We start from the raw sequence: 17,246 nt of genomic DNA on the forward strand, positions 1-17,246 counted from the left end.
GTGCTTGTTGATTGAATCTGTGGATGAGTGTCATGCCTCAAGGAATTCCCTGGCTGTTCTCTGTTTGGCTTGTCCTATAATAGTAGCGTTGTCCCAGTCGAACTCATGTTGCTTGTCAACTACGTGCGTGGCTACTAAGGATAGCTGGTCGTGTTGTTTCGTGGCTAGTTGGTGTTCATGGATGCGGATATTTGGTTGTTGAATGTGAAGTGTGTTGTGAGGCACAGGTCCAGTAGTTTGAGTATGCAGTCTTTGTTGGTAGGTTCACCGTCTTGTTGTCTGTTCTCGACGATGCCCTCCACCGCATCTCTTCCACTTCCCGCTCCTCCGCCCTTGAGCCCCGCCCCTCCAACCGCCACCAGGACAGAACCCCACTGGTCCTCACCTACCACCCCACCAATCTCCATGTACAGCGCATCATCCGCCGTCATTTCCGCTACCTCCAAACGGACCCCACCACCAAGGATATATTTCCCTCCCCTCCCCTATCAGCATTCCGTAAAGACCACTCCCTCCGTGACTCCCTCATCAGATCCACACCCCCACCAACCCAACCTCCACTCCCGGCACCTTCCCCTGCAACCACAGGAGGTGCAAGACTTGCGCCCACACCTCCCCCCTCACCTCCCTCCAAGGCCCCAAAGGAAACTTCCATATCTGCCACAGATTCATCTGCACCTCCACACACATCATCTATTGCATCCTCTGCACCCGATGCGGCCTCCTCTATATTGGGGAGACAGGCCGGCTACTTGCGGAGCGTTTCAGAGAACACCTCTGGGACACCCGGACCAACCAACCCAACCACCCTGTAGCTCAACATTTCAATTCCCCCTCCCACTCCACCAAGGATATGCCGGTCTTTGGACTCCTCCATCGTCAGACCACAACAAAACGACGGTTGGAGGAAGAACGCCTCATCTTCCGCCTAGGAACCCTCCAACCACAAGGGATGAACTCGGATTTCACCAGTTTCCTCATTTCCCCTCCTCCCACCCTGTCTCAAATCCATCGAATTCAGCTCCGCCTTCCTAACCTGCAATCTTCTTCCCGACCTCTCCGCCCCCACCCCAGTCTGACCTTTCACCCTCACCTTGACCTCTTTCCACCTATCACATTTCTGACGCCCCTCCCCCAAGTCCCTTCTCCCTACCTTTATCTTAGCCTGCTGGACAAACTTTCCTCATTCCTGAAGAAGGGCTTATGCCCGAAACGTCGATTCTCCTGTTCCCTGGATGCTGCCTGACCTGCTGCGCTTTTCCAGCAACACATTTCCAGCTCTGATCTCCAGCATCTGCAGACCTCACTTTCTCCTGTATGTCTAGCAGGTTGGCTATTGTTTCTCTGGCTAGGGTTTTGTTGATAGAGGTGAACAGTGCCGTTACATCGAATGAGACCATGGTTTCACATTCAACAACCAAATATATGAGCAAATCAACGGCACACCCATGGGCTCACCCATCTCTGGACTCATAGCAGAAGCGGTAATCCAAAGATTAGAACAGTCTTACCGCAAATTCAACCCAAACTCTGGGTCAGATATGGGGATGATACCTTTGTAATCATTAAAAACACAGAAATAGAGAACACACACTGGATCATCAACGCCACACTCACAGGAATCCGATTCACTAGAGAGGAAGAAAAGGACAACCAAGTCCCATTCCTAGACGTGCTGGTACAGAGAACACCGAACGGAAATTCACCACAAAGGTATACAGGAAAGCCACACACACAGACCAAGTCCTGAACTATGAAATCAACCACCCCAACACACACAAAAGAAGTTGCATCAAGACACTGTTCAAAATGGCCACAACACACTACAGCACACCAGAACTGCAAAAAGAGGAAGAACACCTCTACAATGTATTCACCTAAAATGGATACCCCCGCAATTTCATCAACAGATGCCAAAGGGAAAGACAATGGAATGAAGACATGCCACAACCCAAAGGACTAGCCATGTTACCATACATCAAGAACATTTCTGAACTGACAGCCAGACTACTACGACCACTAGGACTCATAACAGCACACAAACCAACAGACACTCTCAGACAACTCACCAGGACAAAGGACCCGATACCCAGCGTGAGCAAAACCAATGCAGTGCACAAAATCCCATGCAAGGACTGCACAAAACACTACATAGGACAAACAGGAAGACAGCTAACGATCCACATCCATGAACACCAACTAGCCACGAAACAACACGACCAGCTATCCTTAGTAGCCACACACGCAAATGACAAGCAACATGAGTTCGACTGGGACAACACTACTATTATAGGACAACCAAACAGAGAACAGCCAGGGAATTCCTAGAGGCATGGCACTCAGCCACAGATTCAATCAATAAGCACATCGACCTGGACCCAATATACCGGCCACTGCAGCAGACAGCTGGAACTGACAACCGGAAGCGGCAGATACAAACCACTACAAATGCCGGAGGAAACATCACAGAAGCACTTCACAGGAGGCTCCCAAGCACTGAGGATGTCACCTAGACAGGGGACGAAACGTGTGCAACACAAATTCCCAGTTGATTTGCTTCCATTGCTGCCAGTTTGCAGCCTTACTCGCCAATCACCACTCTCCCAGAACATTGCACAACCAAACAGCACTAAGTGAAACAGCTCTCCCTCCCCTTAATGATATTATTTGATGGAATGATCAAATGCTTACCAATTAGTTGCTGGTTGATTTCTACTTGCTGTTGTTAGGTTTATACAAATGTTTGCATGCTCTGTATTGTTGCTTCAAGTTTCAATTTCAGTGAGTATGGTTGCAGAGCGTAGAGTCATAGAGATGTACATCACAGAAACAGACCCTTCAGTTCAACTCGTCCATGCCGACCAGACATCCTAAATTAATCTAGTCCCACTTGCCAGCACTTTGCCCATATCCTTCTAAACACTTCTAAATTCATATACACATCCAGATACCTTTTAAATTTGTAATTGCACCATCCTCTGGCAGCTCATTCCATACACGCACCACCCTCTGTACGAAAAAGTTACTCCTTAGGTCCCTTTTATATCTTTCCCCTCCAACCCTAAACCCATGCCCTCTACCAGAGTTCTGGACTCCTCCACCCAGGGACAAACATTTTAATAACTTTAAGGTGATCCCAAATAGGAGTGCTCAGTTGCTTGGGAGAATAAGGAGAGACCACATAGGGCAGGGAGAGCTGCTGGAACAGGAATAAAGAGCTGGAGAATGGGAGATTGTAACTTATGCAGCCCCTTTCTGCCTGGCTCATAAATGTAGAACTAATTCAAGTGAGTTATCAATAATCTCAACCCCCTTCCTTATTCAGCAACAGTCCCATAGTCCTTACCATTCCTTGGTCACTGATCATCACATTGTCCACATGACCACGAAACAGAAGTAAAAGCCTACAAAAAATACATGTTCAAAATATTAATACATTTAAATTATGCCACACTGCCTGTAGTCTTAAAGTGAACACATTTATACAAACCCTTATTGCAGACCTGGAAAATCGATGGTCGTCAGGCAACATTCAGCTTCTGGGACTATCTAATCCTTTTGGCAGATATAATGGGGGAAAACACACAACTAGACTGTTTAAGACAGCAATTTAGGTCAATAAATGGGAATGTCTGTTGGAAACATTGCGAATGTATAACTGTTCCTTGTGTCTGGCTGATTTGTGTCAGGAATTGCAACAGAAGTATATTGCAGATCCAAAAGGGTTTCAAGGTCAACAAAAGCAATTGCAGATAATGTGGAGTTGACTGATGATCAGAGGCCAGAGGCAGGCTTGTCCTAGGAACTGTATGTGGGGCCACCAAATTGCAGGTGATGGGTACACATGAAAAAAGCAGCAAGAGTAGCACCTGGTCAGTGTATCTTCTAGAATACTTGCATTTTGGCAAGCAAATAATTTCAGAACTTCAACTTACTTAGGTTTTAATACTCTTTTTGAAAGGTCAAGTCTATTGTACTTTAGTTTTGTTTGTGTATGCTTTTTAATACTCTCAGAAGCTGATACTTTCTAAGGTCTGGTATTATGGTGTATGCAGTCCAGGATTTAAACCTCAAAGCATCAAGTGTACATCGGCAAGGTGAGATATCAAAAAGCACCTTCACCACAGAAGATTATATGTCTATAATCTATTCTTCTCTCTACACAGCTCCATCTCCACCTAATATTTATCCACTCACCCCATCCCATCTTCAGCACTGTAAGGTTGAACACCTTTTCTTTAATCCTCTGCCCTTTAGAGTCTATGTTTTGATTCATGTTTCTCTGTTTTAAGATGGTGCCAGACAGCAGCGACACTCTACACCACTTTTCACCATATTTTGGAACAAAGTACACATGACAATAACGAAATGTAATCAAATATTTACAAACAAAAAAAACTGTGCTCACTCACTCAACTGTTTACATTAAAAATTTCTAAAAGCTTATTTAGAATGGCAGCAGGGTGTAGATTTCAGTGAAACAGGGAGATGAGAAACACTGGGGTTTTCTCTTTAGCACAGACAGTTAAGGGGAGATCTCATTGAGGTGTTCCAAATCATGAAGGGTATCAGAAGAACTTTCTTCTTTGTTACCCAGATAGAGTGCAAGAAATCAGGACACCACCAACCTCACAAAGTGAAACTAGCTGCGGGCCATGAACCATCCATATGTCATGAAAGAATAAAAAGGTTGATGACCATTGCACTGAAATGGAAGGTTTTTGTCAAAAACATCAGAGGGGAATGGATTTGTGGACCCAGCAAATAAAGTTTGATGTACAATTTTGTCGGTCACCACCTACTGCAAATCCCAAAGGAGATGACTAAAAATCTCCGCACCCGATATCGGTTTAATATTTTGAGATGGATATCCCAGCCATTTAATTTCTTACGAAATTAAAAAAAAAAAACAAGTTGAAAAGTTTCCTTCTGTTCCCGTCAGAGTTACAGTTAAGGTTTTGATTTTCAGAGGAAGGATGATGAACATAATAGAAAGTGAAGAATGTGTGGATTGAAGTTTAGGAATCTGTTTCCTAGCAGGGAGGATATTAAATGACATGTCTGGAGACTGGAGATAGAGAGGCAACACTCTAACACAGGAGCTTGTCTGGCACCTGTCCCGTCACACTTGCTTTCTCTTTGTTATCACTGTTTTTATTTTCTTAGTGATCCCCATTTGCTTTGGGCAAAACAAAATAAAAATTCTGCAGATGTAGGAAATCTGATATAAAGGCAGAAAACCTGGAAATACTTAGCTGGACTGGCATCTGCGGAGAGAGAACGATTGTGACACGACACTTCAATAGCATTGCAAAGATAGGTCTGTAGGGGCTCACAAGCAACTTGGTTACAGCCTTCATTTAACTTTTAAGAAGTTGGAGTGTGCCTCTCCCTTGGGGTCAGGTTTTCCCTCACTCACCTGTTATGGTACCCTACCCTCAGAACCTGCAGCCTCAAACTGCAGCACTCCTGCGTCCATCTTCAACATTGTTCATCCTTGAAAACAACATGGGCTTACTGCCCATGTTACAGTATAAAACAATAATTGCCACCCACAAAATAATGACACCACACCAATGCTGGAGGGAGAAAAGTGCCAAATAATACATTCAGCATTTTCCTATTACATTATAATTTCACCAATATAACCATAACTCGGGACACAATCATTCATTTCCTGGCAACAGTGATATAAAATACATGAATATCAATAATCCCATCGAAACAAAATTAACCTGAAACAGAAAACATACCCTGTTTTTCACCGATAAGAGTCAAACTGCACAGAAACCAACCTTTCAGACCAACCCGTCCATGCAGATCAGACATTCCAACCTGACCTAGTCCTATTTGCCAGCACTTGTCCCACAACCCTCTAAACTCTTTCTGTTCATATACCCATCTAGATGCCTTTTAAATGTTGTAATTGTACCAGTCTCCACCACCTCCTCTGGCAGCTCAATCCATACACGCACCACCCTCTGTGTGAAAACGTTATCCCTCAGGTTCTTTTTAAAGCTTTCCCCTCTTGCCTTAAACCTAGGCCTACTAGTTTTGAACTCCCCCACCCTAATAAAAAGACCTTGGCTATTCATGCTATACATGTCCCTCATGACTTTATAAAACTCTATAAGGCCACCCTTCAACCTACGATGCTCCAGGGAAAAAACCCCAGACTATTCAGCCTCCCCTTATAGTTCAAATCCTCCAATCTTTGTACTCCTTCAAAGGCAACATCCTTATAAATCTTTTCTACACCCTCTCAAGTTTTACAACATCCTTCCTATAGAAGGGCAACCAGAATTGTATGTAGTTTTCTAAAAGTGGCCTCACCAATGTCCTGTACAGCTGCAACAACATCACGTCCCAACTCCTATACTCAATATTCTGGCCAATGAAGGCAAGCGTGGCAAATGCCAATCTATCCACCCACATCAAAATAAATAATTAATAGACAACTTTAATTATGTTTTATATTAAAAAACAAACTTGACTACATAGTCAAGATTAGAATGCAAGCCGTACACTGGGTAGATCTTACCGAATAGGAGGAGGACATTCAGTCCAATTACTCCCATTCCTTTTGAGTATATATTCAATTCTCTTTCACAATAAATCCAGTAACAATTTCGTTGGCTTTAGAGCCAGAAACTGGACACTGCACTTTTAAAGGCTCCTCAGAACTTGTGCCACTCCTCCTGGAAGCAATGAACATCACAGCAGCACCGACAAAAAGCTGATCATTTCTTATGAAAATTCTTGCCAACAGTTCCAAATGAATCGATTTTTTAATGTAATCTAAAACGTCTTAGTACAGCATAAAAACGTTTATTCAATTAAAAGAAATTTAATGAATGATTTTTTCCATACTCTCTTCCACAGGTGCAGTCTGTCTAGTTACACAATATAAATGCATATGGCAGTGAATTACAAAGAACGTGGGCTTGCAAACTCTCAGTGGCATACTAATCTGAGCAAATCAACACTGGAATGAAAAACATATATAAAAGCATTACACGAAAAGAGGAACTGCAAACACCTACATTAAAATTTGAAAGGAAACCACAAAACATTGTGAATTCATTTTTAAGGATTTCAGTATATAAAATAATGCATACAAATGCTAAAGATTTGAAGTGTTAACATTTGCATTTGAATAAAGCAATATTTATGAAAATGCAATCAAAGTTTGAGATCATTTCTACAAATATCAGTAGATTATACTTTTTCAGAAGTCTGACATGGGTTGGCAGATAACTGTACCAAGGCTAATCCCCTAACCTCCCACCATTTCTACTTTAAGGTGTGAATAATGAATATAAATGACATTAAAACAAGAACAAAATCTTTCCCTCGCAGAGCAATAGTCTATGCAGTGTGGGTTTTAACATTTAACCATAAGCGCGGATGTGCTGAAACTCACAATGAATACATAATTGCCTTTTCATCCCTGTCGTCTTAATTAGCAAATACAAAGTGGGCTATGATGTGGGGGTTGGAAAAGGTACAGGCATGGTGATGGAGAGGAATTGCCTTATTCTGTTACTCAAAATGTAGCAAAATTTCAGTAAGAAGTAATTAAAATAAACAGTAAAAGTAAAATTTGTCTTCACTGAAATACCTTTGGAAATAATCCCTCTCTAGACTGGAAATCTGGACAGCAGCACAATGTAAGCTAGTCTGAGGGTGCAGTCAATTAGAAGGGGGAGCAGCTATCTGATGAACAGACAATTGGCAAGTAAGAAAATCGTGATGTCTTTAAATAATCCACTTCCTAAACAGGATAACCTTCTTCAAACAGATTATTAAGGCAATATCTAGACTGATTAATAAAATTATGCACTTTATAAAGATTCATTCGATTTAGTCAGTGATGCAGTAATATTAAACTAAAATAAATTCTGTTTTCCCTAAAAAACTACATTACTTTTCATTTTAAAATTACAATTCACTGTATATTCCTTGCATACAGTTTCCCTTGTTTAGATTTTAAGATTCCAGTACTTTGTTTTTGCAAAATTCTGCATAGGACTCCCAAAAGAGTGTTATTTTCACTTCATTTTGCAGTCAGTATGTAAAAACCATTTGTACGAAAGAATAGTTCATGAGGTGTTAACAAAACAAGATTTCACCATGGCAATGTTCCAAGCGCACATGGCTTGATTCAGGCACTTAATTTTGCTTTGCATATGGTGAAAGGTTATTAGTCACTTTGGTGAACAGCTAGAACTGTATCTGGATTTGTTGAGTTTTATATCCTTAAACATCGATAAACCTAGGCCTTGAGATTACATTGCAAGATTGGAGGTATGAATGGTTGATGGGTTGGTCCAAACTTGGTCTCTCTGCTATTTTAGCAGAGGGTTTAACTTGTTTAAAATAAATAGGTTAATTGCGCTGTTAAATATAGGACAGAAGTAGTTACAGCAAATGCAAAAACCATTTGTGCTCAAGTGTAAGTTCAAGGCCCAGTTCCATAAACTCCCTGCATTCTACTCTAGCCATCTCACAAGGTTTCAAGTATATATTGGACAATTTACTTTCTGAAAGGGGCATCACTGATTGATGGCTGTCCTATGATGAAGAGTAAAGTTAGCTTATCAGACCATTTATACCTCCAGCTCAAAGTCGGACTGCTGTCCAGTAAAGGAAGCCCACACCATTAATTGTATGCCCTTCATTTATGACACCAAACTCCATGGGGCAGAAATGAACTTCAGAAGCACAAAGGTGCGAAACTTCAGAATAGGCTAAAAGCACATGACAATGAGTTTTCTCCCTTTTGAAACCACTCAATGGCAAGGCATTCTGCAGTTCCAGTTTTAATCAGTGAACCAAGATCCCCAGAGCTACCTAGTCAAATGACAGCAAATCTGGATGGGGCTCCTCATTTTCAACACTTGAGCATCGTTGCCGTGGCACTCCAGAGTCTTCAGAGTCATTCCCTAAAAGGTCATCTTCACTAATGCTGATTCGCAAGCAAGCCTTGTCTGGATGTGGGGAAGACGCCATGCGCTTCTCCTGACCAGTTGGTTTGAGTTTAACATCCACAGGCTCTTTGTTTAGAAGGTCAGGAACAGAAAGGGCAGGCTTGGCCATGTCCGCTACACTTTCCAGTGTGCTGCAAAGCTCACTCTCCAATTTGGCCTCGGCAGTGTGTTCAGAAGTTAAGTTCTCCATGTTGATCATCAGCGCAGTTTTGACACAGTCGGCCGTACTTTCAGCTATCCCAGTCTTTCGCAGTGCTGCTTCTACAGAGCTTACTGTGGCTGCATCCGAACCCTCAGTGCTGTTGTTAACCACTGGCACCGATGATATCATCATGTCCTGAGTAGTCTTCAAAGCTCGAGGTGTCCTCTTTTTAACCGTTGGTGGTGGCGGCTCTAACCGAGGGAAGGTGTCCGAAACGTCTTGTCTGCAATTAAAGAAACAGTGCTGAGGTTAGTGTCTGAAACCTTTCTAAAATGTGCGTCAGGCAGCGTATAAAGATGTTCGGACACCTAGATGTTCTCTTCTCTACTCACCAAAATCCCTCATTAATGAGATTGCTCACACTTTCTCTAACCCTTTCAAACTCACTAAAGTTTAGAAGTACTGTAATCTGGGAGGACAGTGACAAGAGGTGGACAGGTGAAGGTCAATGCAGAAAAGTGAGAGGTGGTGCACCTTGGTAGAAAGACCATGGAGAATACAAACCACAAGACTAAAGGATGTGCAGGAACAGGAAACACTGACTGTACATGTGCATGATTCATTAAGAGTGGCAGGATTGGTTGAGGGAGCATTTAATAAAGCATACAATGTCCTCGATTTTATTCATAGAAACAGAGTATAAGACGAGGAGGCTATACTGAACTTGTAAAAGACATTCGTTAGACCTAAGCTGGAGAGTTGTATCTAGTTCTGGGTGCCATACTTAGAATGGATGTGAATGCATTGGAGAGAGTGTGCAGAAGAGTTTTATGAGAGAATGGTTCCGAAATGAGAAAATTCAGCTATGAAGACAGATTGGAGAAGTCGGGATTGTTGTCCTGGGAGAGATGAAAGCCAGGAGGAGATTTGATCAAAGTTTTCAAATTCATGAAGGGGTCAGAATAGATTAGATAGAAAAAAAACTTCCCACTTGTAAAGCTTGGCGAAAGCACAGATTTAAAGCAATTTGCAAAAGAAGCAAATGTAATGAGAAATAACTTTTTCATGCAGTGAGTAGTGACAAACATTTTTAATCATCCTATTCAGACATGTTATAACACACCTCTGCAGCAGGTTAGAACTGAGTCCAGGCTGCTGGCCCTGAGGTGGGAACACTATCACTGTGCCACAAGACCCCTAGTGCATAGTAATTGCCTGTAACGCACTGCCCAGAAGTGTGGTGCAGATCAGTTCAACTGGGGCATTCAAGAGGACATCAGATGATTATTTGAATAGAAACAAGGTGGAGGGTAATGGGGAAAAGGCAGGAGATTGGCAAAAAGTCAAAATGTGCATTTTGAGAGCGATGCAGGTGTGATGGGCTGAATGGCCACCTTCTGAGTCTGAATTATGATTTTGTGAAAGCAACAGACAGAAAAAAAAGATTCAGGCTAGCAAATGGGGGATAGAAAGACAAGGTGCTGCAACTCAAGCTCACTTCAAGTTCCAGTGGAACACTATGGCAGCCAAGAGCAGAAACAGGAGAGTGACATGGAAACCCAGTGAATGCTCAGGGTCATACTTGTGAACTGAATGCAGGAGATCCGCAAAGTGGCTGCCCAGGACATGTTCCGTCTTCCCAAAGTCGAGGATTCCATGTTGCAAAAATGTGATCACAATATGGCCTCCTCTATGTTATGGAGGAGCTGGTGTTGGACTGGGGTGGACAAAGTTAAAAAATCACACAATAGACAGGTTATAGTCCAACAGGTTTATTTTGAAATACTAACTTTTGGAGCACTGCTCCTTCATCAGGTAATTGTGGAGCAGGACCAAAGACACAGAATTTATAGCAAAAGATTACAGTGTCATGCAACTGTAATGATATATTCAACAAACCTTAACAGCAAGCTCGGTTTGTTCAATATATCATTTCAGTTGCATGACACCGTAATCTTCTGCGATAAATTCTGTGTCTTTTGGTCCTGCTCCACAGCTGTCTGATGAAGGACAGCTCTTCAAAAGCTAGTGCTTCCAAATAAACCTGTTGGATTATAACCTGGTGGTGTCTGATTTTTAACTTTGTCCTCTATGTCGGAAAGACACAATGGAGACTGGGTGATGGCTTTACAGAACATCTCCGCTCAGTTCGCATCAGCGACCCCGGGCTTCCAACTGCTTGTCACAGAAACAGAAGTACATTTTTTAACAAACAGTTCTGGGTTTATCACCAGTTCCACATTGATGCCATTTGGTGTCACTGGGGAGCACTAGAGATTTACCTTGAAATGTATTGTTTTGGCATCAACAGCTTCTGCCAGTCCTTCCACGGCCTGGGAAATGTTCCAATTCATCACACTTATTGGTTGAAATTCCAAGAATCAGTATTTTAAGTCACGTACCATCAGAGGAATACATTTGGATTATTAATATTTAATCAGTTTGCAATGTTATGGTGTTGGTTGCTGCAGTTTATTGTCCTCCTTTACACCCCTCCTTCCTTCAGTGACTTGTTCTTGACCTCTGCTGCTAGGCTCCAACTCAATGAAGGAAGAAAAACACCCTCCAGGCTCAGTGCCTTTGCTCCTGTTGGTTGTTTGCACATTCCAGCTGCAGCACTCTGTAGTTTATTTCCTATCTCGGGCACTGCTATTGTTTCAGTAAAACTGCAGTTTCGATGTTCAAAGCTGAACATCCTTGTTGTACCATTTTAAATAAAGTTTTGGTGATGCAAATGCTCCTGAATTACAAAATTTGAATGCAGAGGCTGGATCAATGGAGAGAAATGACTGCAAGAAGGAGAAGTAATTATGATAGAACTTGTAGGCTTGTAGCTTTCGGATGTTAATGCATCTCTTTCATTGCATTACTCTCCAAACCATCTTTTGCTCTGATTTACAAGTAGATGCTTGGTGTTTAATTTGTAGGCATGATAGTCTTACTGTGCTGGTTTATATATTGACCCTTAAACTCCTGTTCCAAATGATTTCTGCCTCTTTAAAACACTTTTTTAAAAAAACAAGCTTTTTCTGACTGAGTAAATAGTCACTTGTCTAAATGTCTCTTTCCATGGCTGGTGTCAAATTTTATATAAATTCATTTGTGTACTGCATCCAGGTTAAAAGCAAATTATAATTGCAGGTATCTGCTCAAACCTACATAACACTGATCACTGCACTTTTGGATTTATTGTATGTGAGACATGCGTTGCCCTGTTGATGTGAAAGGTGCAACATGGGTGATATGTAAAGCAATGTTGCCTTCAGCGGAGCACAATAGAATGGAAGTCAGTGCAATGCTGAAGTCACAATGATATGAGCTCAGGAGGTGACTCTGTAAAATGAGTATAATTGCTGTGTATTTGACCATGAAATCCAGATGGAGGTACATTTACCAATCCCCCCAGCCCAGTGAATAACATTCAGTAAGAAATACCATGACTTCAGTGGCCATGCTTAACAGTTAAGATCAAAGTTAAATATACTGCCCTGGACTTGATGGATCAAATGCCACTCTACTGTTCTGAAATGATTCTATTTATTGACTTTATATCTGAGCTGACAAATAAGTTGCAAATTATATAAGAAACACTTGGTGATCGTGATACAGAACTTTAAATGCACCTTCTCTTGTGTATCTGCATAAGATGCAATTTAGCACAATATTTCAGTGGAATACAATGAAGAATTATTTGCATTTAGATAGCACATTTCATGACCTCAGGGGATCCCAAAGCACTTTACAGTTAATAACATACTTTGGAAGTGTGGCCACTACAGAAACAGAAGAAACAATGCTCGGTTGCAATGGATGAGGAGCGAATCTGTCTGACTGTAGGAGCCGGTGTCTCAGGAACAGTACAGAATGCAGTGTGCTCATGCAGGTTAGTGCCATTTGATTCCATTACCCAGACCTTTGACAGACTCAACAGGCTGTCACATCTTCCCCTCCAACTGAACCCGAGACTGAGTGGAAAGGGAACTGTGAACAGAGTGATGAGTACATTCCATCAGTGATTTATGACCAGGCATTGATCTAATCCGCAAATCTGTCTTTGAAGCGGCTGAGTGTAAAAGAAAAACTGATCTCAGTGCTCTTGCAGAACCAAAGCGTGCCACAGAAAAGCCCAACATAGGCGCCAGGGCAGTGAGATGAGCAATGCTATTATACCATTCTGGAACTGTGGCAAACATAAGAAGTACTTCAATACAAACATGCTCAATCATTATATGAGCCTTTTTTTTGGTTCCAAGAAAAATGACTTAATAGTATTATTTAATACCTCTACTCCTGATTTACTAGAAGAGTCATGTTGTAAATTCTTATTGCATTTATGTAATTTCTCAGAGGAATGTAGGTTTATAAAATGTCAGTATTCTGAATACTTATTATTCCTTTATTTGCTGCACTGTGACACAAACAGCAAAGGAGGAGTGGTGCTTGCCTTAGTTTGGTGGCCCGATGCTGCCAAAGATAGCAGACACTTTCAGTGTAGCTCTTATTCTGTGTGACCATTGGTAACTACCTCCTGTGTTGTGTGTATATAAAATTTCAGGGTGACATTGCTGTGCAGTACTGAGGGAGTGCTACATGGTTGGAGATTTCACATGTCCGAAGATGTGCAGGTTAGGTGAACTGGCCATACTAAATTGCCCATTGTGTTCAGGTACGTTAGGTGCATTAGTCAGGGGAAATGTAGAGTAATAGGGGAATGGGTCTGGGTGGGTTACTCTTCGGAGGGTCGGTGTAGACTTGTTGGGCTTGTTTCCACACTGTAAAGCAGAGGAAGTGGTGGAGGATGGTACAATTGTACCATGTGAAAGGCATCTTCATGGGTATGTGAATTGGAAGGGTTTGGAGGGATATGGGCCAGGTCCTGGCAGGTGGGACTAGATTGGGTTGGGATATCTTGTCGGCGTGGACGGGTTGGACTGAAGGATCTGTTTCCGTGCTATACATCTCGATGACTCTATGGCTCTAAGTGATCCTGCGTCATGCAACTGTGTTGTGCCTGAATGATTTTTATGTGTATTCTCCATTGAAGATGAGAGCCTTCTATAGGATGCAGTCATATAATATCTACAGCACTGAAAGGCCAATGTGCCCGATTCATTAACATTGGGCTGATTGATTCACAACAGGCTCCTCTCACTCCTCTTCATCTAACCTTATCAGCTCAAAGCTATGCAATTAGGATTGAAGGTTATAGGTTCACAAGAAATGAAAGACCTCTGATGATAAGGCCATAATAACACTCGGAAGAAGCTCAGTGTCTTTTCTCAAAACATATCAAGGCTGAAAGATAATGATGACCTTAGAGCTCAATTAGACTACTGTATAGAATAATGAGCTCTGTACACCAGACATGAAGTCAATAATTATTATAAGTTGTCATCTAAATGTGTACTCTGCTGGAGTTAGGCTGTGTACAAGCCTGCAGTCAATGAGAAGCAAGTTGACAGACAGCACTCAGTGTATGCCAATGGGAGCCACCTTCATGACCAATGTTACACTTGGACATTATTTTCTCTTGACATTCCTATTATGGAGGGCCGTCTGTGTTTAGGTCTGGTGGACAAGATAATTGTGCTAGTATAATAATGGTACAGGCTCAATGAGATGGATAATTCTAACTTGTTTCTACTATTTGGACCAACCACTTTTCCCACTAATGATTCTGTACTGCTCTCCTCTGAGGAATAGTTCCCTGGTCTGTCAATTAGGTCTAATTTTATTGCAGTACTCTGGCCATCATTTGAAGTTCCCCTTTGCTGTCCCCTTTGCTTGGCCTCAAATTCTGCTGCCTGCTTTTAAATGTATTCTGACAGCTACTGATTTATACCTCCTATGACCCGTGTGATGACTACAAGAATGAAACCAAATTCTCAGGTCATTGGGTTGGTAGCAAGTCAATGCCTCCCCCCATATTGAGAGAATGCAGCAGCCACTCGCCCAACTGAAAGCTGAGGGAATAGGGCCGAGCACACAACGTCCTTAACGAGTCACTGTTCCCCATACATGGGGAGCAATGCCAGGGATACTAAAGAGCCAGGGAACCTATAGCAAGGAACAACAAGAATTGTGCAGATATAAACTGGGGCCATGGAACATGGAAACGTATGGGAACATTCCAAAATCTGCAAAAATCACTTCTACATTTTTTACTTTTGAACGGCTGTGCCAGACATACCAATGCAACTACTTTGCTGATCTAAAAAACATATCTGACAATACTGTTGCTTCAAGAGGTCCTGGTTTCTTTGAGAGACAGACTGGGCGTCAGATAACAGGCAGTCTATGACAAGGCAAACAATTTGTAAAGCCTTGGGTTTCTTTTTTAAAAAGCTGTAACAATAGAAGCAGCCTGAATGGGTGGGGTCGAGCTCTCACAGAACCAGGGATTTTAGGTTTAACTTTCAGTAGTTGCTGTTGGGGTCTTGAAGCTATTTATTCCCTCTCTCTGTTACAACCACAAGATGGTGGTGATGGTGATGGGGGGAAGTGGGTATTCTCTGCTGGCTATGGGAGTTGTATTTGATACAATTTGTGTTCTGAATTTGCCTTTTGCGAAGGGTGTATTTATGGGATGTTATTGTATTAGAACAGTTACATAGTAATAATTACTGTGTGTATTGTTCTGTTATGTTTTCCAATAAAGTTATTCCAATTCCTCCTTTCTTTTGTCTGTTGTTGTAATTTGACTATAGTATATGAATAAATTGCATTTTGCTCAACATCGAGAGGCTTGACCAATCGAATTGCATCTGGAACACAGCACCTTACATTTACCTTTAACTTAAGGGTTAGGGTCTGGACTACCTTCTTAATATATTTTGAGGGGGGTCTGGTCTGGTCCATAACAATATTATAAGGAGGATCTAGATAAACATGTGATGTAGAAGGGACCAGAAGGCAATAAGGATGGAGTTAGATGAATCAGGATGGAAGAAAGGATTGAGAGTAGCAAAAAGACTGACACAAACGAGTTGAACCGAATGGCCTATTTCTGCACTGTGACCTTTTGTCATCTCATATAGTTTACTAAGGAAACAGTCTGTAATGACCATCACATCCTTCAGCACATTCCCTTCATTGTGATCGGGATATTAATCCACATTGAGCCAGAAAAGGTTGGACTTACATTCCATTGTTGACCGCAGCTCCTTTGTCATCTTTGCCCACCACTGAAACAGCCCCCTCTGCGTTCTTGTTGACTTCTGTCACACCAAATTCCATTGTGGTGCTTTGCTCCTTTCTCCGAAGCAGGTCATTGACCTTTGCCCCCATGGCCTTCCCCAAATTGAAGGCACTCTTAAGATGCTGGCTGTTGATGCCTCCACTGCCTGACTTCCCGCCCGATTCAGCACCTATGGCTGTCGAGGAGCCTGCAAGGACTCCTTTGGTGGAGACGGTCTTGCCATGGTGATGTTTGGGGGTGGGAGCTGTGTTAGAATTCTCAAACATGCTTTGATCGACTGCCAAAGGAAATAAAGAAAAGAAAAGTCAATAGCTTAATTCTTTCACCCAGTCAAACAACAAAGATTGTTACAATGATCAATTCTTTTTAACAATTCATAGCAAGTGATTCGTTGTGTAACCACATGTACATTGACCTGCAGTTTCCATCTCAGGCAAAGTCAGCAATCCATCTGCAAAGCACCCCAATATATCTACAGTACTAGTTTTTAAGCATGTTTCATCCCCCCCTCCCCCCACCCCACCACACTCTCAACCAATCTTCTATTTAAAGCAAGTTGTATTTTGTTTAATGCAAAATCCACCCAGAGACTACACAATTAGGCAACCATTTTAGAAAATAGGTTCTAATTTTAAAAAACCTTAAGATAAATTCTTTAGTGTGTTTAAGGCTGGTAAATTGTCACAGTTTGAGGAACGCTGCTGAGAATGGGCTTATCACAAAATAATGAGCATTCTCACTCTGTGCCTTATCCACTACCTGTGAGGAACCTAATTCTAAATTACTAAGGAAAATCAATTTTGGAGCGTCCTCTTAGAGCTGTAAATTGGAACCAGCCAGGAAATCTTGCTACCCTGATTCATTTGAACTTAGGTCACAGTCAGGTTTATAGGCAAGTTAGTCTTCTGGTCAGTTG

At 42.0% G+C, this 17,246-nt stretch overlaps 1 protein-coding gene across 3 annotated transcripts in view; it reads right to left on the reverse strand.

The window, feature by feature from the left end:
* Window positions 1-6,812: 6,812 nt before the first annotated feature.
* The window catches only part of nos1apa (nitric oxide synthase 1 (neuronal) adaptor protein a), a 386,732-nt gene continuing 376,298 nt past the window's right edge, over window positions 6,813-17,246 (reverse strand). For all 3 annotated transcript variants that reach the window (XM_043699831.2, XM_043699832.2, XM_087990864.1), the window contains 2 exons: window positions 16,274-16,607; window positions 6,813-9,415 (listed from right to left, as the gene is read on the reverse strand). In XM_043699831.2, coding sequence (XP_043555766.2) covers window positions 8,854-9,415; window positions 16,274-16,607 — 896 coding nt within the window. In that variant the 3' untranslated portion in view covers window positions 6,813-8,853. The remainder of the gene's footprint in view (window positions 9,416-16,273; window positions 16,608-17,246) is intronic.

Source organism: Chiloscyllium plagiosum, unplaced genomic scaffold, assembly GCF_037043375.1.
Source record: "Chiloscyllium plagiosum isolate Xiang-an unplaced genomic scaffold, Cpla_swu_hap1 HiC_scaffold_9, whole genome shotgun sequence".
Lineage (NCBI taxonomy): Eukaryota > Metazoa > Chordata > Chondrichthyes > Orectolobiformes > Hemiscylliidae > Chiloscyllium > Chiloscyllium plagiosum.